The 25,585-nt window shown below is 38.6% G+C and overlaps 1 protein-coding gene across 1 annotated transcript in view; it reads left to right on the forward strand.

The window, feature by feature from the left end:
- Nucleotides 1–25,585, forward strand: part of PDSS2 (prenyl (decaprenyl) diphosphate synthase, subunit 2) — a 114,000-nt gene that overhangs the window by 67,256 nt on the left and 21,159 nt on the right. Inside the window, exons 3-4 of the mRNA NM_001318441.2 lie at nucleotides 5,109–5,307; nucleotides 20,348–20,422. Coding sequence (NP_001305370.2) covers nucleotides 5,109–5,307; nucleotides 20,348–20,422 — 274 coding nt within the window. The remainder of the gene's footprint in view (nucleotides 1–5,108; nucleotides 5,308–20,347; nucleotides 20,423–25,585) is intronic.

Genomic DNA, 25,585 nt, shown 5'->3' on the forward strand with positions numbered 1-25,585 from the left:
TTCTCCTTAGAGGAGGACTTGAAATCAGGGACTGAAGTTGCTGATAAGAACTTCTGAAGAGATCGTGCCCAGTAACATTTCATAGCTGCAAGTATTTTGTGGTAACACAGACACCAAGCCGGGTATTCAGGAAGGAGCACTGCAAAATGCATTTTTAAAAGTTGCATGGGAAATTTGTTATGAAAACATCTTTTTATTTTTACAGAATTTTGTTGCAATATTTTACCAGTCAACCTTGCCATTTTGTACAGTTATATGTAGGATTCAACATTTGTGTTGAAGCCTTCATGAGATGTTCCTCTTTGTAATAGTATCATCATAGCTTCTTTTTTATACTTTTCTTTCGAGGTAGGAGCATATTTACCAAGTTGAATGGCAAACAGGTATACAGATTGTGAAGTAAACAGGTATAGGACCAGAGAGATTATCATGTTATAAAGGAGCAGTGAAAATAAAGAGCTTACCCGTGTCTTGGGCTCACAGAAGGGCTCCAAGAGAAGTGATCTCCAGATAAAGATCCTTTCTCCTTGGGAGTCAGCCCTTAAATGGGGCCTAGGAGAGGTGCAGCCTGCCTCCACCCCTTCTGGTCACTCAGGTGAAATTGCGTTCACCTGTGCCTCTGTGGCTGACTCAGCGCTCGCCTCAGGTGGTCAATCAAAGGTTCAGGCCGTGATTCAACAGTTCCCATACATCAAGTGTTTGCCTTATTTTTCCCTATAGTTCTGGTGCCTACCTGTGTGTGGGTTTCGTACAGAAGCTGTCTTCCTTCCTTGGGCTGGTGGTGTCACAGCAGCATGCTGTTGTACCTCCTGGGTTGGTTTATAAGGGCAGATCTAAAGGATTTGTTGAAGTATGCTCAGGAGTTTATCAAGGTTCACCAAAACATACTTGAATGCCAAAGGTCTGTGTTGAATTTAGTGGGACAAGGGAGCAAAGAAGAACAGAAATAGCTCTCTCTATTCTGATGTGGGATGCAATGCTCTATTTTGTATCTTGATAGTATTTTCCTGCAAGCTACTGTTTCACAGTCTCAGAGTCAAGGTAGTTCCAGACCTTGCTGAGCAGGTGTTGTTATTGACTCTTACAAATACCAGTGTTTCCTTTCTGCTTTTCAGGGTATTTCCAGCTATGAGGTGCTTATAACCTAACAGATACTTTATAGCAAGTGTTTTACAGACGTTTAGATTAGTTACAGGTGCTCTAAACTTGCATAAACATGGAGTGAGCAGAAAAACAAAAGGCAACATTGATGCTGCCCCATTTTATATGCCTCAGGCAGTACAAGGCTCTGAATTGAGATTTTCATGAAGAGCAGAGCAAGAAAAGAACTATAAACAAACACAAGGATCTTATTAAAGACTACAAGAGAGGAAATACATATTCACTGAAACTGTAGACAGTAATTGGCTTGAAAGGCTAATGAACCAGTATGTCCTGTTGTCCTGCTTGCAGGCTCCCCAGAGGCTGTGGGATCTCCTTGCTGAAATCTTCAGAAGTTGCCAGAATGTGGGTCTGGGCACCCTGCTGTGGGTGTCCCTGCTGGAGTAGGGATTGGGCAAGATGGGCCCAGAGGTCCCACCAGCCTCAGTCATCCTGTGATTCTCTTAGTTGAGATGGAGGGAGGGGGCTGTTCTTCACACCTAATTCCTCTTAGGTAATGCAACTAGTGGTGGAACTTGTGCCTGTCTGACTGTGACCCATCAAAACTTCTTGTTAAGGCCCCCCATGTTCTGTCAAGTTGCTGTACCATCCTTTCTGGAATGACATCACTACGCATGGGTGGTTTTCTGGAAGGGGAGAAAGAGGAGATTGGTTGACTTATGGAGCTTGAAATAATACAATCTCTTGCAATGTGAAGCCTAGAATTTGGGTCTTTGGGGCAGTTGGTGGTGGTTTGCAGTATATCCTTGCTTTAGCGGCAAAGGCCATGAAAGGTGAATGGAAGTACGTTGGCATTTGGTGAAAAAACACTTCTGCCTCTGTTTTAACAACACACAAACTTTGCATGTTGGAAAAAAATATATAAAAAGCTGACTGTTTTCTGGATACTACCTTGTGATGTCAGTGATTCTGATGGCTACTGCACTCCCTTTTTGTTATGTGAGAATGTGAGAATGGAAGCAGCAGGAGTTCATAATCTGGTTGCCCTATTGTTCTGCCTTGGTACTCTTACCAGATGTTGCTGTCATAAGTCCAGCATTTCTTCCAATGTTAGCTTTTTGTATGTGGGGATTATGTGCTTTCAAATACAGAACTATTGAAGCGCTGAATTGTACCTCAGATCAAGAAAGCTGTGTATAGTATTGCTTCGGGCATCCAGTAGCAAGTTCATAACAGTGTTGTGTGTTGATTTGTTTTAGTTTGTTTTTTTGTGTGTGTGTGCTTGTTTGCTGGGTGCTGTACTTTCCAAAGTCATGTCAAGAATTCCTTTGTATCCATGGCAGCACCGTGGAGTCCATTGTAGTACCTCAGTATTGTGGGTGTTATCAGAGAAAGATGTTAGGAAGGGCATTGCCTGGGATTTCTACAGTGGCTTTGTTTCTTCTATCTTTAGCTGGCTCAACAGAGAGGGTAGCAGAGCAGTGTGTAAGATCAGGATTAGATGCAGATTATCTGCATAATATGGTTCTCTTGTTAGCACAAATAATACGAGTATCGTTACGAGAACAAATGGATTATAAAAAAAATGAAATGAGAACATCTAGATCCTGTGCATTTGGAAAGCGTGACACTGATGTATTTGTGTAACCTTTTCATGAAGAGCAATGCTGAAGCCAAAGAGGAGATTTTGATTTCCTTCATTAAAGGCTTATTAAAGGAAGAAATGGGACCGTCGCTGCTTTGCTTCAATGGCTGGAGGTCGCAGAGGCGGGCCCAGTCTCCTCAGGATATTAATGTCTGCTTTCAGCTGGGGGAAATGAACCATCACTGGAGCTGGCGACAGCGCTGTGCTCGTCACCAGGGATCCCCATATGTCCCGGGATCTGCGCAGCCTGAGGTGGCAGGGCTGGCTGCGGGCAGCGGGCCCTCATTGCTATTCATGCCAGGTAGCTCGGCTCAGTCTGCCCAGAGCAAGGCTGTTTCATGTTGATCAGCTGTCCATCTGATAAACCGAATTGATAGGGACATTTCCTCCAAGGGCTGCCGTGACAGTGACAGCAGGAGCGTTGGGATGTCTTGTTAGTCTTTTCCTCCAAGCTGGCAATTCTGTTAACCCTTTGTTAGAGACAAGCCAGCAGTGATTACAGTACTGTTCTGTGGATGAAGGCTGTAGGAGTTTCTGCTTTTCCTCTTTGAAAAGCACTATCAACCTCCAATTTTCCTGTCTAAAGGGAGAATGGCCAGCTGTTTTGTTTTCACTTTTTCTTCACATGAAGCAAAAATGCTGAATTTTAAAACAGCTTTGCTTTCTGTGTGACAAAACACGTTAGGGACCACAGCTTCCCCTTTCCCCGCTTGCCCAACCTGCTGTGCCACAGCAGCCCATGTGGCTTTGCTGGCTCCTTGCTATGCTGTCTGCCACAGCTTGCAGGCCTGAAGCAGGTGCTGCTGGGGCTCATTGTGTCTGCCATCGTTTGAGGCAGGAGGTTAGTTACATTCAAGTCATTCAGGTGGGTGCCACACATCTGCACCGGCCAGAGGAAAAATAGTGATTTACTCAGTGCTTTGCAGATGCTGAACCAGAACCTAACTTGTATATGCATATGCGCAGGTGTATGGATATATGAACATGGGAGGTAGTTTATTTATGCAGTAAATCAGGGCTTGGTCACTTCGGAATAAGCACAGGGAGCACATCATGCCCTTAAAAGAATCACAGAATCATTAAGGTTGAAAAGACCACTAAGATCATCTAGTCCAACCACCAGCCCATCACCACTTTGCCCACTAACTGCATCCCTCAGCACCACAACTACACATATTTTAAACACCTCCAGGGGTGGTGACTCTACCACCTCCCTGAGCAGCCAATGCCAGTGCCTCACCAGTACCATTGTACTAGATTGTAATTCGACTTAAAGACCTTATAATCATGGACGTACATTATGCTTTTGCTCATACATTAAGTCTCTGTGACACAAAGGGAACTGCTTGAATCAGAAAAAACACGAACATGATGATGATTCCATCAGAGCACCCTTGTGCGTATCTAGCTGAGCAGAACCAGCAGGACAGAGTGCTGCTGCCTGCTGCTCCATTCCCTCCCCTCATCTCTGTGTGCTGTCAGCTCATCACCTGCTGTGGATTGGAGCAAGGGATCCTAGGGCCCCTGGGGCAGTCACTAGGGTACAGCACCAAATTAGGGTGAGGAGAGGAGAGAGAACTGGTTACCTGATTCTTCTCATGCCTTTTCCAAAAAAAATGTGAAAATAGAGGGCAAGCCTCATCTCAGGAAAGGGAAAATATTGTGCCTGGTGCGGAGGTTCTCACAGGGATGAAGCTCCAGAATTCAGAGGGTAGCACACTGTGAGCTGGAATGAGAAATGATTTGTGAAGCTACCCAAATAAAATCTGACCTGTTCCTGTGCCGGACCAGTATTACTGTATCTTCTGACTAGTTAAATGTCACTAGTACACCATATGAAATGTTTGGCTATCTCTCCGACCCGCCTCAATGTTATGGAACAGCAAAGTATCCTGTTATTAATTTAGCTCTAATTTGAGCAGTCATTTACTGTAGCATTCTTACGGTGTTCACATTAGCTTGCTCATCCTTTTGTTCATTCCCATTGGCACTTTCTGTTTGGCAATTTCTTCATGCTGTTGTTCCTCAAGCTTCTGAAGACGAAACTAAAAAGAAAATGTGATAAGAACCGTATTGATTACTTAGCTTTATTTTTCTGGAGAATTCAAACAAAAGGCAGTGTTCCTCCGAACAGAACCAATGGTACCAGCAGCTTATCTGGAAATGCTTGGTGGTGTGATGGGATTCTTCTCTATGCTTAGTGCATCCAAACTGTTGCATCTGGAAATAAACAAACGAACATTTTGGGAATGATAATTCATGAAATGACTGCTTAGCATATAGTATGGCCTTTGTTTTTTCCCTGAAAGTCTTTATTTTATTCATAGCTTCAAAAGTAATTGTACTTTTTCTTTACTTTCAGTCAAAGAAGTCTTGCAGAGATTACGGAACTGATCCACACTGCCTTTCTGGTGCATCGTGGCATAGTGAACATTGGTGAGCTCAAGTCCTGTGATGGTCCGCTGAAAGATATGCAATTTGGGAATAAAATGGCTGTTCTGAGTGGAGATTTTCTGCTAGCAAATGCTTGCACAAGCCTTGCTCAGTTACAGAATACCAAGGTAAAAAAAAAAAAAATTTAAATTCCTTTGCTGCCAAAGCAAGTAACTATTAGTGAATCTTCCAAAACAGAAGTCTATTAAAAATCAGCGTAGTTATGGTCTGTTGTTTGTGTATGGAGCATCCTTTAAAAATCAGCATGCTTATATTATAGCTATGGATGGATTAACAGGATGCTACTGCTGAGAACATCTACCATTGTCCTGTGGGATTGCTGTGTTGACAACTTCAATGGATATTCCGAAGCAATATAGCTATAGGTAGTGATGAATGAGCGGTTAGTTTGGTGGATTTTAGCTATGTGCTGTGGCATCCTTGTGACACCTTGAAGTAGAGCCCCTCTGGCAGACTGCCATCTGAGGGCACTTTTGGTTTGTTGTTTTACCTTTAGCTTTGTGAAAAGCTTGACTGTCTTAGAGAATTCATAAGGGAGGACACTTAATCTCTTGTCTACACAGCTCTCAGGTAATAAAATTATTTTGTTAGGCACTTGGTCACCCTTGAGTATTGGATTGCCCAATTAACATGGATGTACTGGCTTCCAAAAGGCAGCTGCAACTCAGCTGCTCCACCAAACCTGATTTTTCATGATGAACAAGTTGTGTAGACGTGTGATCTTACGAAATGAATCTCATGGAAAACTTGAGAAATCATCTTTCTGGTTGCCTGTCCCCAGACAGAATCAACTACGCTAAATCATTCTCGATGTGTTTGTCTGGCTCCTTCTTAAAACTTGTCGTGGTAGAAAGAGATTCATGAGCATCCCTGTGCAGTCTGGTGTAATACCTAGCTACGTGTATGGCTGGAGTTTTGTGGACTGAAAACTGTTCTTCTTGGCAGGGAAACCTTAATACATGTGAACATCGCCTCCATATTTTAATGTAAAATAAACACATGTCATATGCATGATTGTCAATGATCAGCACAGTTTTAATTCTTAGCTTAATGAGTCTGTAATTTTTAACTTCTTCTGAAGTTCCTCATTATGGTTATAGTTGAGTATTTCCATACTGCTTTGATCATCATTGTGACAATGTCTCACAAATGTGGTGTCATTTCATGGTGTAGAGCTGAGGTTCAGAAGAAGGGACAGGAGATTAGGTGTCAACCTGCTGGAATATTGGGGTAAGCTGTTACAGGGAGAACTGATAGTAAATATATTTTTTTAGAAGTTTTGTAAAGAGTTTTATTTATTCCATAATAAAAATGGGTGGTAATTAGTTTTAATAATTATTGTCGATTTGTGTCCATTAATTTTTTTAGTACATAATAAGAATCTCAAGACAAAGCAAAGCATTCAACTCTACACAATTTTTTGTTGTTTCCTCTTCTGTGGAAACATTCTATAAAATGCAGCACCTATTACTTTGCATTTATTACATCATTAAGTATTGCAGCAACAACTCCCTTAAGGCTTGCCAGGAAACAAGCCTACAGTGAAATGAAACACAAGTGCAAAGAAATATTTTTTTCCCCTTTTTTTCCTTACTATTTTTTACGAAGTAATCATATTGTATGTCTGAAAAATCCTGCCAAAACATTTTAGCACTTTTTTCATTTTTTCTGACATCTAAATACTTTCATAGTTTCTGCATACGATAAGTGGGATGCCATTATGGGAACTGATTGACTTAGTAAATTATTCTTTTTCATATGTCTAACCCTACTAGCAAAGTTAGAAAAATTGAAGTACAAGCTATAGAAATTTCTTGACAGGTGCAATGATTTAAACATACTGTATTTATTCTTTTGTAAATGATGAATTTTCAAATCTGGCATCTGTTTTTCAGCAGTGTGAAATAACTGTGACTTTTTTCCTTCATAATGTTTTGTTTTCTTTGATGGAAAAAGTAAAAATCTCAGTGCTGCTTTTTGCTGGCATACATTTGGTAGCTCAGCAAATTGGCTAGTGAAATGAGCAGCATGCATTGTACATGGCGCTGACCATGGTAGACTATAGCCTCTATTTAGGCATGCATAATTGTTGTATCATCTAGAATTTAAAGGGGATTTGAACATTACCTGATACCACTGCTACCAAGATAATTTTATTGTGCCATTAAACTCTTGTCTAAGCTTGCGTATGATGCATTTATCTCTGTGCTTCTCTCGGGGCTGACAATTAGATGTGAAATTCTGTAGTCGTAATGAAATGCAGAGCTATTTTATAATTGCCAAGGGTAAAATTAGCAAAGTCAATTATTTTCCCTTAGGCTTTTCCCTGTAGATATTAAAAGGCTGCAAGGTAATTGCCTTAGGTAACACTTTGATTTTTAAATAACATTAAATATAGGAATTGTTGTTGTTAATTTGTAGTAATTTTCGTCTTCTTGCTAGTGCTGTAGAATATAACTGCACTGATGTTAACATTCAGGGCTCAGGGTTTGTGGGTTTGTCTTTTTTTTTTTTTAACAAATGCTCATAGTTCTCATTCATACATTTGCTGATGTTATGCAAAAGGAGATTTTTAGGGTGGAGGGTTGCTTTTTTGGGTGGGGTGGGGAAGAGGGTTGGGTGTTTTTGTTTGTTTTTAATGTGTGTGGTACAAATACTCAGGATTTCTTGAAATGTCAGTTAGGATGCCAGAAACAGTACAGCCTCCTATAATACAAATACTGTTTTTGTGCTATGATAAAGTCATGTAAAATTTGTTGTTTGAGAACACAGAATAATTTGGAAGAAAGCATTCTCATTTTCTACTCTGTGAAATTGAGACATTAATTATGATTACAAAGTTGGCATTAATTGAGTCTTAAAACTTGCTACAGAAGGGCAACTGCGTACTATATTTGTGTAAATTACATCAAAGTTCTCAGTTGATTTGAATAATAAAATCTGTTTCAAATGAATGGTGATTTCTTCAACACTAAAGTCTTACGTTGATCAGCTCATATATTTTCTGTTCTTTCATGTTAATTTTTTGACTGCCTTTTTTCTTGCCTTGTATTTTTGATAGTGGCTTTTCTTGGCAGTCTGATTATCGTGACAAGTTGTGTTGCTGATTGAAGATAATATGGATATAACCTTATTCCAAAACTGCACCCTGTAGTAGATTGGACGTTGGATTTTAAAACTGAATTGAGCACAAAGAGCATCTGGGTAGGATCTTTTAGTAGATGATGTACTGGCAGTGGTTTTAGAAATTATTAGCCTTCAACAAGGAAGAGGATGGGGTTTTTTGCTCGTTAAAAATTACACGGTAACATCTGGTAACATGCTGACTTGTTGGACTGGAATGTGTTTATTTGGGATGATGGGAGGGGGTTGTTTGGTAGGTTTTCTTGTTTTGCGGTGTTTTGATTTTAGAATTTTGATGAAGTATTTATAGAAGTCATTGTAAATATGTAGACTGTGGGAGAAATTGAAAAGCAAATGATGCTTACCTAACAAATGACAGTACCTCCAGCGTGCTTAAAGAAAAATCAGTTGGTTCCTTGTTGCTTTCTGAAGGTGATGTGACCTTAACATATGTTATCTTGCTTTGCCTAGCCATGCATGGGGGTTGAAATTGCCAGCAAGATTTTGTTGCATGTAAGTGCTTCTTTAGTAGTGAAAGGTATTAGTTTGGTCTTTGAGTTCTGCCTAAGTAACCTTAACCTCTTATAATAATTGTAAGGTGGTGTTCAAATGTGAATGCAGCGAACATAGCAGGCATTAATTGAAGTTTTGCCATCTGTTAGCAAGAAACATCGTATGGACATTTTTAACACAAGTAATGTGTGAATACTGACCAAGGTGTTGTCAAATATTTTTCTTTTTCAGGGTATATTACAGATGAGTTGGGTGAAACTTGTTGCAGCTTTTAAGCTGGAGCTTGTTAGATCATCTCCAATATCAGTACTCTTATGAAACTACAGATAGAGTGTATTAAAGATGTCGTTGCAACCAGATTTGATGTTCCCACAGCCTGAATGCAATGACATGTAGAACTCGAAAAGGATAAAATGAGTCATTTAGTGCAATGCCTACTGTAATGTATTGATGGCTAGAAAAATGATGAAAGAATCTAAATGTATTGCTTGCATCTCCATAGACAGACAGGAAGGCGTATCTCTTAGAAGTAAAAACAAACAAACAAAGAAGGAGAAGAAAAAGCTTAATTCAGAACACTTTGAAATACCTGTAAGGGTCGTGTTCTTCGTACTTCTTACTGAAATGTTCAGAGTGGCACTGTTCTTCCCTCTGTAATTCAGTGAGCTCTTGTTGGAATGATTGAGCTGCACCAAGGCACTTCAAATCTGCAGCCTGAAAACTTGGAATTGAGTTCAGGAATCTTGTCTGTCAGTGCAGAGATCTGCCAGCAGACCACATCACAGAGCATTGTTTTATTAGGCATTATTTGTTTATAAATAAACAGTAGCACAGTTGCAGTAATTACATTGTGGATGCATTTCTTTATGTTAAGTTTGTGTGTTCCTAAATGCATGCATTGTTTACAAGATAGGGCTTGTGTTAACATAAATGTTAACAAGTTATTCATGTAAATCCTTCTATTGATACAGTCTGAATGTGCACTTTGCTTCGTAAGAGTTCTGCTTGCCTTGAGCCCTGGTTTATACTTACATAGCATCACTTGTGGTCCTCTGGGGAGGGGATAGGTTTTGAATTTGAGGGACTTGATTCCTTGGCACCAGTGAGGAATACAGGTTTTCCCCTTTTTGAAATGAATTTTTCAAAGGAAAAAAAAATAGAAGAAGAAGAAAAACAAGCTTCGGGATTAAGTAATTTACCTTGTCTGTCTTACTGTACCTTCATCTGGGGGCAGCATACTGCCCTGAATGAGGAGTAGGACAGCTTCTGTATTGCTGAGTGGTTTTAGTGTAATTTAGTATTTAGGAGTGCCACGGAAGCATGTCTGAAAGGCAGACTACTGAAAATTGCAGATAGGGTTGAAGGATTCTGGAACTATTTACAGAAAGGTATGGTTAAGGAGCACTGTTTTCTCTGGGAAGTGGAGGAGAAGGAAACCAAGTAAGAAATGTAGTGTTTTGAACATTTAACCTAATATGAGATGACATAAGATAACACAGTTGTGATTGAGCGTTGTTATAGAATAAAGCTTTTGTTTGGGAAAGCCTAAGAAAGTAGTTCTGTATCTTAAAGTATTTCAGTATTAGTATACAGCTTAACATAAATTCTATTGGAGAATGCAGAGGTTTTCAGTACTGAGAAATGAGTTGTTATAATAAGTCAACTAAGAATACAGTTATTTAATATTCTTAGTGCGTACCAGAATCCAGTAATTCACATCCCAGAGAAATGAATTTGAAATCCTTTATATTAAAGTCAAAAGATTAACATTTATTTGAACTGATACTCGATAATGTTTTTTTTTTCTCCCATGGTACTACCTTAAAACTTCTGTCTAGCATTTCTGCTGTCAGTAGAGGTAACAGTTCTCATGGTGATGGTGATAAAATTGTAGAGTTATGCTTGTGAATCTCTTAATTAGTTCTTTGTGCCGTCCCCACTGCCCCTTTGCATGTCTGTGTCAGTGGAATACTTTCTTAGCTAGCACATCATTTGCCTTTGTTTTCAAGAAGTAAATTTATAGCCTCTTAAAATAACTCATGAGCAAATGAGGCATTCAGTTTTTTGAACCTTTTACGTTTCTTTTTCTGTTTCACTTTTGCTATCTGTAACTGGTAATAAAATACTTGTAGAATTTCATTACCTTAATGGCTGTGATTATATGTTTGAAAAGTAATCTTTTGGAGAAGTTAAATTGGAGGATTAGGTGACACAGCTTATTAACTTATTAATTTAACTGAAATTCTAAAAATTAGAATTAATCTGTAATTGCAGTAATAGGTTAGAAACAGTCTCCTTTTTGATGATCTGTAAAAGAGTTCTTTTGCATTGCAGTGAGCATGGGGCTGGGGATTACAACTGCATAATTTGGTTTTGCTTCCTTAATCAGTGTGTTCTACACGTAGGTCTTTTCTTTACCTTAGTAACCTTTTGCACCTGCACTGATTTCTAAAGCTAATACTTACAATAAACTTTCCCAAAACTAGGCTCCACTGGGATTAGGTTTGCTCCTATAAAATACGTCTGTATTGAAAGAGTTTATTTTCCTGTGGTTCTTGGCCGTGGCAGTGCTGGAAAATTTTGTGTTTAGATTTCAGTCTGTTTTCTGTCCTCCCACTTCTGCATGAAAAATTAGTTAAAAAAAAAATAGAAAAAGAGAAAATTCTACCATTTCCCTCATGGACATATATATGACTTACAACCAGTGCCTTGTAGCAGAGCGACTGCTGCAGAACGTGGAAGGGCTGAAACTGAAACTGGTAGCAAAGTACATTCTCATAGATGTTGCTGTGAATCATCAAGTCTGAGATTGAAGATCTTTGCCAAAAATATATCACAGGGGTTGCTGCATCCCAGCTGCAGAATCCAGCACTTGCACTTGTTAAACTTGTGGTTGATGCTTGCCCAGCACCCGGGTTTGTCAAGATCTCTCTCTACAAGGCCTCTCAGCCCTCAGGGAAGTCAGCAGCTCCTCCCAGTTTACTATCATCTGCAAACTTACTTAGTATGCACTTGAGTCCTACATCCAGATCATTTATAAAAACAGTGAAGAGAACTGGCACTAAAATGATATTGTCACCGTCCAGGTTTCTTAAAGCATGGATGTTCAGTGCAGCTTTTCCTCTACTGCCATGAATAATCATCACAGGCGAGTTCAATGCTAAAAAGCTTTAGTTCACACAGAAATTATGAAATGAAAGTAGATTTTTTCATAAAACTGCAGGAGGTGATGTCCTCAGTGAGTGATATTTGCATATCACCTTCATTTTTTCTATAGCTCAAACAGTGGAATACCACAAGTTCTGTTTTCTTGGCTTTATTTAAAGCCTGTTTATTAACTGTAATAGAAGATTCATATTGAGAGTATGTAGTGCGGTGAATAGCGATCAAATCTGCTTGTGGTGAGATACTGTACTGACAGTATCTTCTCAAAGAGCCTTTTTTGACTGAGAACTTAATGCGTTTTGACACTCATCTTTGTTTGGGTGGGATCTTAGGATGCATTTGTTCCAGAGGTGGACTTTTATTAATTTCTAACAACACAGTTAAAAATGATTTTGCAAAACTGAAAGTGACAGCATAAAGTCGGATGTCCACCTGAAGTACAACTGCAGTAAAGAGTATGCTTTTAAAAAGTGAAATTAGATTTTTATGGTGATTCATTTGCAATTCAGTACTGAGCAATACTGATAGAAATGTAAGATTTGTCTGGATTGCCTGTCTTAATCTCCCAATAGCCTGGCTATTCATGGAAGGGAAATCTCTTCCCAGGGCATACACTAATATTTAGCCCTAAGAGAGTATTTAGCATCTGCTTTGTAGTGCTACTTTTCTTTCTTTAAAGAGAAAATTCTTATTGTTACTTGTGCTGCAGATGTGCATATGCAAAATCAGCTGTGGTCCTTCTCAGACAGCTGCTACTGTCACAGAGTGGTTGTGGTTGAAAGGGACCTATGGATGTCATCTAGACCAAGCCCTGGACTCAAATGGGAGCACCCAGAGTGAGTCTCCCAGCAGAGCCATGTCCAGCTGGGGTTTGGAGTTTTGTCTCCTGATGGAGACAGCCCCTTTGGGCGGCCTGTTCCAGTGTTTGACTGCCCTTACTGTAAAGTGTTATCCTGTGTCTAGATGGAATTTCATGTGTTTTAATTTGTGCCCATCACCTCATCCTTTCACTAGGCACCACTGAGAAGAATTTGGCTCTGTTTTTTTTCACTCCCTCCCTGCAGATGTTTTTACACAGTGTACTGCTAGGAAGAAACGTATGTTGTAAGTATCACCCGATAGATTAAGTATCCTTCCCTCTTCTTGAGCTGCAGGAATGCTAGGCTCTGAAGCAGACCTTCCCAGAGTGAAGAAATTTTTGGTTAGTGTCTTTACATCAGGAAGGGTTTTACTGCAATAATGCAGTTAAGTACATAATATGATAGCAATTTTGTAAATAAATTAATTGCATTTTTAAACGAAACACTTCTGGTGGCTAACAACAGGATTTAATTTTTGGATTGACAGGAACTGCTGGTTAATAATAGCATTTCGAAGTTCAGCATCATTTCACTTCAAGAATCTGATTTCTGCTCCTGGTACATCAGAGCAGGCTGTTGATTTGCTAGTTTAACAAACATCTGCAGCTTGGTTTAGTTGATTCCATCTGTCAGCTGCTACATGATATTGCTTCTGATCCACATCTATTCAGACATAGTCTATGCAAAATAGTTAATACCACTTGCAGCTAATCATTTTTGTCAACCTGAAGTTGATCAAAAAACATTTTTTTGTTCAGTTTAATCCACAGTTTATTTGTGAAAACACTCAGCTGTAATGGTTGTCTGCCCCAGCATGACTGCCCCAGCATGGCATAGTGTTTTTCCAACCATGCTCTCTTGCATCATTTATTGATCAGGAGGGTTTTAATGCTACAGAGCCCCGTAGTCCCAGTACCATCTTTGTTCACTGTTTTTATATGTAAGACATGCAGTGAAATAGATACCCCTTCCAAAAAGGTCAAGTTGAAGAAATCACATACTTCTTTAACCCGAGTCACTCAATAATAGATGGCTGAGTGCTTCAGTGTGAAGATATGTAAAGATTTCTGAAGATATTAGTATACTGTGTAAGAAACCAATTGAAGGCAGGGAAGAGATAGCAACATTTCTTCTATTAGTTTTGTTATCGTTAAGGAAAATAACTGAATTATGCACCGAAAGTCTCTGTGCTTGTGTAAACCCCTTCTGTGGTTAGTGTTACATCAGTATAAAAAGGAGTCACTTAACATTGTGGAAAATCCTCAAGATAAACTGATGTATTAAAAATATTAACAATGTTTGAATTGACTGCTGATATTTATTTTGAGCATCTATGTATTGTTTTGAGTATGAATACAAATGTATATACTTATGGCTAGGAAGTACCTTTTTTATCAAGTTGTGTGTGTGGGTGATGTGTGTACTTTGTATCTTGTATTTTTCTTCCTTCATTGTTAATAGAGTGAAGAAAACTATAAATCTGTTTTCAAAGAGCATCTAAAGTTTGTTTAGAAAGCAGATGGCTGTGAGGAGTCCTTTTCATGTGCTTCAACAGGAAGAGTGGCTGCTTAAAAAAAATAAAAAGAAAGAAAGAAAAAAGCTCAAACAGTAAATCCAATAGGGTACAATAAAGATAACATAAAATCTTTCAGCTGGCATGCATCTCTACATGTATGACTAATGACGTTTCAGGAGATTACCAGGAAAGAAAATTAAATTTCAGTATTGTTGGCATTCCTTAGAGTTTTTGCTCCCCTTTTTTAGATATTATTGAACAATCAAAATCCAATTTCACCTGCTTACTGAGTTTCATCTGTAGCTTCTTAGTGTGGCAGTGTGTCTATGTCAAATGCAGGAGAATATTTGATTTTTAAGAACTTTTCATTGAATTTTTTTGTGTGAAATATTTCCAAAAATTAACACTTGTTTTGAGAGGAGAAAAAAATAGCAATATAGTCAAAGGTAAGTTGAAGGAACTTCCATCCTTATATTTCATGTTTCTTGACTATACGATTTTCTTATTTACTTGGATGGTGAAGTCTTGCAACATCTTCAGTTTAGTTCATCAGCAGCAAGGGGTAGGGTCTGTTACAGCAGATGTCTAAGGAAAGAGTATCATTTCAAGATCAGCAGCCCAAAGAGACAGAGGGAGACTGAGAATGAAAAGAAGAACTCGTGGCTCTTCTTGAAAGGAAGTTGGCAAAGCTACAGAATTTTTTCAAATAGGAATTGGGAAGGATGAGGAATGAAGACGTACCTGTTGTGTTCTCCCATCTACTGTTTCCCATTTCTCCCCGAAAGCTTCATCTTTTCTCTGACGTTCCCCTTGAAAATATCTGTTTGAGTCTGGAGAGATACTATGCTGCTTCTTCTAAATAATCTGTTTAATCAATTCCAGTTCAGCTGCTGAATTTAAAAAAACTAAAATTAAAAAACATGAATGGAACTCAAATTCATTCTGATTTTAAACTAGGGAAATTGGAAAAAAATATATCTATTCAGTGTTGTGTTGCAGTGAACTTGAAAAAAATATTTCAAAGATGAGTGCTTGTGTTGCTAAGCTGATGGCAGTAATGCCTTCTTTTCATCCAGTGTGTTCAGAACTCCTGTGAAGAATGAGCGTGGCTCAAGATCCTTTTTTTTTTCTTTTACTATATTTGAAGAAGTTTGTCACATCTTCTAACTTCTGAAGAAAGCATTCTAGTCCTACCAAAAAATGTCTTATACTCTGAGATTTCTCTGCACTCATTCTTGTTTTAATTTCACTTTAATCAAAATACATGGTTGTTTTTTTGTGGGCACTGGAAGCAAGAACTGGGCTGCTCCTCCTTTGTCAATGAATACTTGGCCCTATTCTTTGTCACTGTGTACAGAGAATAATTTGAGAATTATGGATCCTGAACTATCTTATAGGTTGGCCACGAGTGACCTATTGGAAAGATTTTGTCTGAGTTCAGGAAAGGGAGAGAGGAGTTTCAGTGTGCGGTTGTTGGAACATCCCAAGCATTTCTTGAACCACCAGGAAAATTACAACCACTGTGTTGTATTTTTTCAGTCAACACCTAAGCTTGAGAGACAGAACTTAAAGTAAATTTAAAGAACTTTGAAGAGTTAAAGCTATGCATTTTTAACAAATAAATTACTGCACCAAAAAAAGGCTGAAATACGTTTCACCAAACCTCTCGTCTTCAAACCTACAGACCTCTCCTGGTTTTGAAACACAGCACAGATTTCTAGCCTATTTGTAGTTGCATCAAAGAAGTTAGAATGTGAGCTCTACTTTGCTATGGAATCAGGCAGCTCATGCTTATGTCCAGAATTTATGCCATGTCATACACTTTCTCTGTCTAGATAGTAGGGAATATTCTAACTTTATCCATGTATTTCTTTTCCCTGTGTTCATGGTGAACTGATGGCCTGTGTCAAGCTTTTCGTCAGCCATACTCTCCAAGACCTTCTCTGCAGGGCTGCTCCCAAAGAGCTCTTCTCCCAGTCCGTATACATATCCGGCATTGCTGATTTGGGGCCATTTTTCAGGCTTGTCCAGGTCCCTGTGGATGGCATCCCTTGCTTCTATTGCATCAACTGTACCACTGAGCTTAGTTTAGTCTACAGTCTTGCTGAGCGTGCTGTCAAGCCTTGAAGGGTTAATTGTGCAGCACCTCTATCTCCCCATGGGAGAAGTGAGGGGAAATAGGGAAAAAACAACTTGTCAGAGATAAGGGAACTAATTTATTAAAAGGAATGTTAGATAATACAGAGTAATTAAGAATAATAAATCAAATGAACTGAAAACAGGAGGAAAGAGAGAGAGTCCAAGTCCTTATCGGCCGGCACTCACACCTGGCCTCCTAGAAGGACAGAGAGCTCTGTCTCATCACCCAGATTTGGAAATCACATGGGGAGTACTGGAGATTTCTGGGAAACTTTAGTTTGTCTCTACTCAGTGTATCCACATCTCACAGAGCTGGAACCCTTGTGAGAATAGCTGAGACTGCCAGAGCTTAGACCCAGGAAGTGCAGTTCCCCTGTGCTTTGCTCCAACACCAAACAGCTTGCTGCGTGATGTCATGATATGGAATCTTCATAAAACCAGGCCAGTGTGCACTAAATTCATCTCTCTATGTTGTTGATAAAGATATTGAAGAGCACTGGTCCCATGACAGGTTCCCAAGGGACACCACTTGTCACCAGCCTCTACCTGGAGATAGAGCCATTGACTACAGCCCTCTGGCTATGACCATCACATCTCTACAAAATGTCTTTGGTTCTACTTAAGGGGGAAAAAAAAGAAGAAAAAAAAAAGGAAAAAGAAGGAAAAAAAACTGGCAAAACTTGCACAAAATGTGTTAAGAGTGTGAAATGATCTACAATATCTTTAACTTGTCACCTGCAAATCCTTGGCCAGCCCCTGGTTTGCTACTAGGCCTCCTCACTCTTTGATGAGCAGAGAAGGTACCACTTTAGGTAATACTGATGCAGAATGGAAAACAAAATATGGAGTGGAAATTTGTTTTCTGTCAATACAAAGCTACTCCTCCACACCTCTAGTACCTAAGGGGGACTTGGCTTCTCAGAAATGCATAGAAGAGTGAAAAATAGTGGGGAGAGAGACTATGAATAGCCTGCCTTTGGTCTGTAGAGATCCTGCTGTTTTGAAGCACTAGTTCTGGCAGTTCTTTCTTCTCTTTCCCAGTCTTTTGAAGTTCTTCAAAATGGAGCTCAACCTTCAAATGATAACAGAAGGAAAACAGTTTGGAGCATGTGATTTTCATCTACCTTTCCTACTCCTTAAACTTGCTTCTTAGAAATGTCGAAGAGCTGAGCAGGACACTGGTCAGACAAAAGCACAGATGAGAACAGAGGTGACCTGGATACTGTTTTCTGCTCCTCCACTGGCATATTACACAACTCGGGGGAAAATCAATTCCCTGTTGTTCTTTTTCTCTTATATAAAACAGGAGGAAATAAATTTTACAGTGGATTTTGATTGCTTTCAAATTTTCTGATGAATAATGCTAAGGAAGAACAAGTCAGCGTATCATTGACCACATGAGTACTACTGAATCTGTAATAATCTTTCTTCCTCTTTGTCAGTTTGGGACACGGAGGAAAAATACCTATTTTCCACATTTTTCATTGCATTCTCCAGCACCCAAGACCCCAGGCCACTGATGTTATGTAGCAGATACTTTTCATAGATCAGATTAAGGGGCGATGAAGTAACAGAGATTCATGCAAGCATCCCACTGTGCTCTTGAAACTGGAACTTCATTCCTGGTAATGATCTGTATGGCCTTGCGTTTACCTTAGAAAAATAATTTGTGAGAGAAAAGGAGAGATTTGGAAAGAAAGGAAGTATTGCTGTTATTAAACTCTAGCGTTTAGTGAGAATATGTTACTGAAGACCTAACTGTGTTTAATATATAGAATCTTCTAAATAGTAAATATGTAATTCTCTGAAGATGTTTTATAAACTATGAGAGGAAGAGGTACAATTGTTCACAAATGTTTTCACTGAGATTGTTTTAAAGTCAGTTAAAATTGCCTTTGAGAGTAGAGTTGCACTAAAAAGAGAAGAGAGATGGAAAGAAGAAACCCCAAAACAGGGTCTTGCTCGGTCTAGAGTTTCAGGAGAGAGAGGAAAAGGTCTAGTTATCCAGAGCCAGATGCATTGTTAAAAGTTCATACTATCACTTTGACATTTAGAGTAGGACTCAGTGTCTTTGTAAATTCCTCTTCGTATTACCAGTGTAGGTCTCTGAGCTCAGACTGTTTCACAAACCATAACATTTTTTAGCGAGTGATTGATCTGTATTATGTGTCCTAGCCATCAGAAGAATCTTGGGATGTTGCTTGTATAAACTGTAATACAATCTGATCTTGGGCATTTTGTTACAGACTTTCATAGACCTATTGGCGATACTCAATCCTCCTGGATTTGGGAATAGTGCTTATCTGATACCTTTAAAAAAAAAAAAAAGAAAGAAAAAAAAAGAAGAAGAAGAAAAAAAAAAGCCCTCATTTTCTCTGTTCCCCACTTAAATAACTCAACACATCTGGTAACACTGTAGGATCATTGTCCTTTCAGTTCCTCTGCAGTTCATATTGCTACAATAATTCTTAGGTATCTAGTTTCCTAAAGGGCAATGTGATTTTTTTTTTTTTAGGCTGTTTTTATAGGTCTTCCAAATTAACCCATATGCATTGCAAGAAAAAACATGACTTTTAATCAGCAGCATTTCTAAAGTTAGCGCTTGCTCTGTGGGTATGAATATGTATATGAACCAGCCTTAAAAAAAAAAAAAACCCACAACCTTTCTGCTAGTACTGAAAACTAGCAAGCAAATGTGTTTGTATTATCAAATAAAGTCTGCCTAAATGTTAAAATATCTTTCTGTTAGGGGTTTTATCATTTGACTTCTTGTGTTCAGTTACAAGAATGATAAAAACTGAAACTAAATCTTTTAATTCAATAAGAATGAGGCTGAATTTAGGAAGCAAAAAGGGGAATCAGATATAGAATCATATGCATAGGAAATGAAGCATTCAGGAAATTAAAACTACAGGGGTAGCCTTAAGGTGTGCTTATTTGAAATGCCTGCATTTAATTTTACAGTAAATCTGAGTATTTTGTTCCAATTAAGACAGTTCATGTGCACAACTCTAAATCGTACAGTAGTTCCAGGGAGACCATGGAATGCTTGTTTTACATTCTGGATCAAGTTCAGATTTTTAGGCTTCACTTGAATAAAATAAAAAGTCTGAACCCTGAAGATAATACAGATTGATAAATCTGATTTAATCATTCCCGTGTTGCAGACTTCCAGAGTATGTGGTACAGCTGAGCCTCAGGCCATGCGCTAAATGCATCCACAGTGCGTTCCCAGGACACCCGAATACCAAATGATCACATTTGAAAGGTTACCTTTCTATGGATTCTGACTTTTCTGTATTAGCCGCGAAGATTAGAATTTTAACAGCTCCCAATGAGAGCTATTGTGAAGTATTTACTTGGCAGGAAAAAAAAGAACAACAAAAACAAAACTAAGCCGGGATGAGGTATTGTCTTATATTCATGAACTGGGATTTGGGAGCCCTGTGAATGTCCTGTGAATACACTCCATAGTTCATACTCCAATTTTTTTTATCCTTTTTTTTTTAATACCTCTTTAAAAATCTTGGGTTTTATATATTACTATCCCTTCTCATTACTATTATTTTTTAATATTGGATTTTATGTATTACTTAAAACTTTGATAGAAGAGTTACGGCAGTACAGGCTTTAGCAGGGAGAAAGGGTCGTGCTTATGCAGAATATATCCTGGTAAGTCCTGCAGTCCTTCACATCCAGCTTTCTGCAAAGGAAGTTGTAAACCATTTACCTCTCTGGAAATCTGGCAGTAGCTTTTCTTTAATTATGACTAAATTTACTGGAAAAGATGTAAGCCTGGTTGTTTTTTTTTTTTCTCCTTTTCTTTTACAGGTTGTGGAACTCATATCAAGTGCCATTGGTGATTTAGTTCAAGGTATCTACTATGAAAATTCAAGATCATCTGAGGTAAGAATTTCAGTAATTTTACATGCTTGAGACATTTGGTGATATTAATGTGACTACAGTAAATGCTGCAACTTTTTAATCTGTTTGGAACGGAAGAGGAAGGGGGAGGACGAGAATGATCTGCAGTCACAGCGAGGTTCAGCAGTAACGTCACTGTGGCACCTGTGAACACTGAACCTTTCCAGAAATGCTTCAGTGTGTTCTTTTTTCAGTGTTTAAGTTTGATAACTTGAACATCTGTTTTGTGCTGAGGAGTTAGAAATGTAGTACTGCACTTTTCTCCACTGTAGATCATGTGCATGTATTACAGAGTCGGTGTGGGCAGAGACAGTGGCTGTCAGTGTTTCACACCAAAGAATCATTTCTCTCTTCAAGGGCAATTGTAGATGTCCTGTGTCACTGTCTGGCGTTTTAATTTGTGTGGCAAGAACCATAATGAATATCTAGCAAATCAGATCTGGGTGCTTTTGTCTTTAGTAGAATATTTAAGGAAATTTATAGAGATACAAAAAACTTACATGAAGTAAGTTGGCTTGAGCAAGATGTTGGAGCAAAACTGAGTTCCATTTTGTATTGCCTGTATCTTAGCATGTGCAAACATTGATAATTTAAAATTGTCATAACCTCTGCAGGTCTTAAATAGCAAGTTTTCAAAGTATGGCAACGATCAGGAATGTGTGTATGTAAATACGTATCCTAAAATCTACTGCAGTATATAGTTTTATTTCTTCTGATGTTTTCTCATGTGCCTAGTTTGCCTCAGACACTTGTGTCTTAATGTTCAGTGTATAAGATGGCAGAAGTTTATGAATACATTTGTATGCGTTGTGTATTCAGGTTGCTGTTCTGGCTTTCTATTGCCGTGTTGCAGTATGCAGCAAAATAAATCATCATCAGCTCATGCAGGTTACTGCCACAGTAGGCACCTGCATTGGCAGCTCTACACCAGGCAAAACCACAGTGGGCAAAGCAGAGAGCATCAGGCTGTGGATGTGCTATAGCTGGGCCACAGAAGGTGTTGCATACAATGGAGGCATGTTACTTCAACCAACCTTGCTACAGCTTATCCGTCTTCTTCTAGCTAAAACCAGTTAGCAGGGAGCGCTCACACTGGTCTACTGAGCAATTCCCTCTGAGGAGGTGAGGGCCTCTAGCAAGAGAGCTATGCTGGAGGCTGCAGGCAAGGGACAATGTGCATGGAGCCATCCCCTGGCACCTCTCCACGGTGGAGGTGTGGGAGCAACACTGAGCACTTCACAGTGCTCCTGCACCTTCTGGGTTAGATGTATGAGTAAGCAGCACTCCAGCCTGCTTGCAAGGACTGCGCTGGAGGTTTTACAGTAAAGTAGATGGTATCTCTGAGATCTTTGCAAAGAAGTTAACTTGTATTTTCTGTGTTCAGGCAGTTTTCTAAATACAACTAAACCTCAGGTACACTGTATTTAGAAGAGCAACAGCTACTTTTATGGGTAGGAATAAAGCTCTACTCGTTGATTTCATCAATGAGACTGTATTAAAACAATGTGCACTGTATAAATGAGAGGTGTTGAGGACTCTTTTGGGCTCCTGCCATCACAGAAGGTCAAACTCTTCTTTTTCTTCATTTGGCAAATTGTCGAGCTGACAATTCTGACACAATTATATCATCTTAGAGGAGCTTGAAAATAATTGTTTTCTATTGCAGTACTGAAGCACTCCAGGTGTAGATTGCAGAGGAAGTGTGAGATACACTAAGTACAGCTGCATGGTGTTTGCATATCCTGGCCCAATTACAAGTAGAAAATACTTTGTTCTAGTGACTTATTCTAACAGGAGCTGGAAGTGCAGTATACCCTTCCTTAGGAGAAATACAGTTAATTCAAAACATAATTTGTATGATGGCATAGTAGGTACTGAAAATTACATGACAGTGTCTGACGTTTAGTTTTATAATGTATGTGACTTCTTGAGACCGAGAGCAAAGAAGTGTAGCATCTTTTTTTTTCTTTTTTTTTAATTTTGTCCTTTCTGAAATGTAGATTCTTGTTGTGTATTTAGATGTATCCCTGCTGCTTTTCTTGCTATTCTACTGTGGCAGTGTCCCATTCGTATGCTGACCATCTCTTTAGCAGAGATTGCAAAATGGTCTAAGTCGGTTATTAGTCTTATTTGTACCTTTTGTGCATCTTCCTTCCATCACCAACTGCAATTTGACCAAAACCAAAATTTGAATGACATTTCCTGGAGGTAAGATGAATACTTTAATCTATTCTGCAACTAAGCCTCAAATGTCAAGCTTACTTTCTTTTTAACAGTGGGGCATAGGGATGTTAGTAATGACATTTTCATTGCTGGGAATATCTTAAATTTAGAAAAGTGGAAGGATGTTTTTTCACGTTATTTTTTCTTTTTGAGGCAGGAAGGTTGTGGTTCTTATGTTAAGTATGCCTTTAATACAATTGTTATAAAACTTCTCAGTAGCATAAAATGGACTCATTTCTTGTTTGGCACTGAGTTATTTGAGCTTTGCTATATATTTTTTATCTTTTACTTCAGATAAAAATAACTTAGCAAAATTCACCTTTCCCCTTTGAGATCCTAAGTTCGTGTTTATCCAAGAACGTATTTTCAGCTTGCTTCATTTGGATGACCCTACGGGAAAATTAAAAGGATCTTTTGACCTGACGAGGCTGATCTTATTTACTACTGAAGATGTATAACGGATATAATGATTCAACAGCTCTCATTACCACTTCCCTCTCTGTAAAACTGCGTGCAGTCCTGCAGCCATCCCATTGTAGCATGTTCTGCTTGGTTGTTCTTGATTGGGTCTTCACAGTGGGTCATTAGATCTGCGTAAAATGGGGGAAAATAAAGATTAAGTGTTTTAACTTTTCATCCTTACTTGCAGTGGCAGTCTTACCTATAAAGTATAGGCTTTGGTTGCAAGCACAACCTAAAGATTAGGGCTGCCACTTTTGTTGCAAGTAGTATATAGATGCTGTGGTTGAAGGCATTGCATTAATGGCTTAAGCTGATGTTCTGGACTATAAACTGGAGCAGGAAGGGGCAGTGCTATACATTTTTGCAGCTTTGTGCTAAATCCCATGTCAGAACCCAAAATTCTGTGACTAAAGGACACCGTTCCTGCTTCCCATCTGCCTCTACTACATCTAGTTCTAATTTGGAAGTAAAAGTGTATGCCCTTAGTGAGTGCAGTGATTATATTTGCCTAACACAGCCCTCATTCATGGTCACAGTGTCTGTTTTTAATAGAATAAAACATTGTGCTGGATCTCTAATTCGTACTTTTAGAATACTGAAGGCTTCTGAAATGTTTGCTAGCTCACAGAATACTTTTGCACTTTCAGAAATCTTCTGTCTTAATATCCCAGATCATTTAACAAATACTTGAGTGTGTTGGATCTTCTACATTACTTGGCAGACTGTTTTTTAAGGTATTATGGATTTCCATAGGAAACTGTAGTGTTCTTTTTTTCTTACCTCCAAATTATCCAGCTGATGCTAGATGTGCGTTACCAAACCTCATTTTTAATATCAGAATGAGGCTGTTACATAAGACATTACTATTTCAAAGATATTCTTCTGGCTCCCATAAAGTATTTTTGAAATTTTCAATTGAATTGTTTGAAAATGGGGTAGAATTAGTATGTAAAACAATTATGAAAAAGAAATCTCTTTGTAGCAAGTACTCATTGTACCAGATAGTGAATTAATTGGTATTAACAGGCTTAGACTAATATCGAACAGAAACTTATTTTCCTGCAAAGCATAGGCTATATGCACTGGGCTATACCTGTTCTTCATTGATGTTTGGTCACCAGTCCTGCTTTGAGGAGCTGTGTTTTGGGATTCTACACGTGTTCATCAACTGGAATGCTATGAGTATATGCTGCAATGGATTTGCTTATAAATTTTACTATAGAAGGTAAATCAAATGAATTATGAGTGATGCTAACCACCTTTTAGTAGGGCAGCAGTCAGAGCTCTTACTTTTTTTTTTTTTTTTAATATGTTCCTTTTGCAGGGCAAAAGGGAATGATAAAATATGGAATCTGAGTAAAAAGCATCTGTGGAAAGAATAGGTGAATGTGTCAGAGGGGGGGACAACGTAGCTGGAAAGAAGGCCAATGCTACTTGTTTATTTCTTTTGTTCTTTAAATACTAGGCTTTTCCATAGAGATTTAAAAGTAACAGATGTGAAGAGAGATTTTAATTTACTATAATTTTTCAACTTTTTTTTTTTTACCCTGTGTCACAGTAAGAAGTGTTAGAATTGGCATGCTCCATTGACCCATTTGCAGACTCTCTCCAAAAATACAGAAGACATATATTAACAGACCAATAAATGATGCCTTGTCATGTCCAGCAAGCAGGAATACATCTGTTTAAAGCTTGTATGAACCATATGCAAGAAGTTTTGCAAGGTCTTGCTGTAGTTAGAGAGATTCATAACTGTATTGGATTTTACTTATGTAAAATAGACGTTCTTGAACTATCTAATGTAAAACTTTTAAATGGTAGAAATATTTCAGAATATTTCTCAGTGTTTGTGTGGGTTATTTGCCTGCTGAGAGTTGAGCTATAAAGCTCGGTATAAAAGTTGTTCAGACATTTTGATCATTTTGTGCGACAGCAGATGGCTAAGAAAGAGCTGCCATCATATTGATTAAAATAAAGCTTCCCTTGATGTGATCTATATCTGACTTCTACTCTTTCCTGTTTTTGCATACGATTTTGTGCACTTCTAAGAAACAATTTTCATTCATGTTTCTCTGAATATGTTTTCAGCTGAACTGCGTATAACCATTTTCTCTGGTGTGACAAATCAAACCACTTTTGCACTGGGGATACTTGTTACCGTAACTACGAAGACCTGCCCCTCTATGACTGCATATTTTGTCCTGCAAGTTTGTTTTCTGAGAGTTCTACCTTTCCTGTTGCCTGGGATGATTGTTTCAGACCGAACTTAAATTGCAGAAATAGTTTAACAGAAAAAATCTCTCAACTATCCAATTTCTTTCTCACGAGACAGTAACTGACCTTGACATTAATAAAAGTGGGAGCACCCTCAGCTGTTCTTAATTTCCCTCTTCCAGTTACTGCTTTGAAAAATTAGTTTTTAAAACACTGATTCTTGAAGTTTTCAAATTGTGGGTGTGA

The sequence above is a fragment of the Gallus gallus genome, chromosome 3, assembly GCF_016699485.2.
Source record: "Gallus gallus isolate bGalGal1 chromosome 3, bGalGal1.mat.broiler.GRCg7b, whole genome shotgun sequence".
NCBI classification, from domain to species: Eukaryota; Metazoa; Chordata; class Aves; order Galliformes; family Phasianidae; genus Gallus; species Gallus gallus.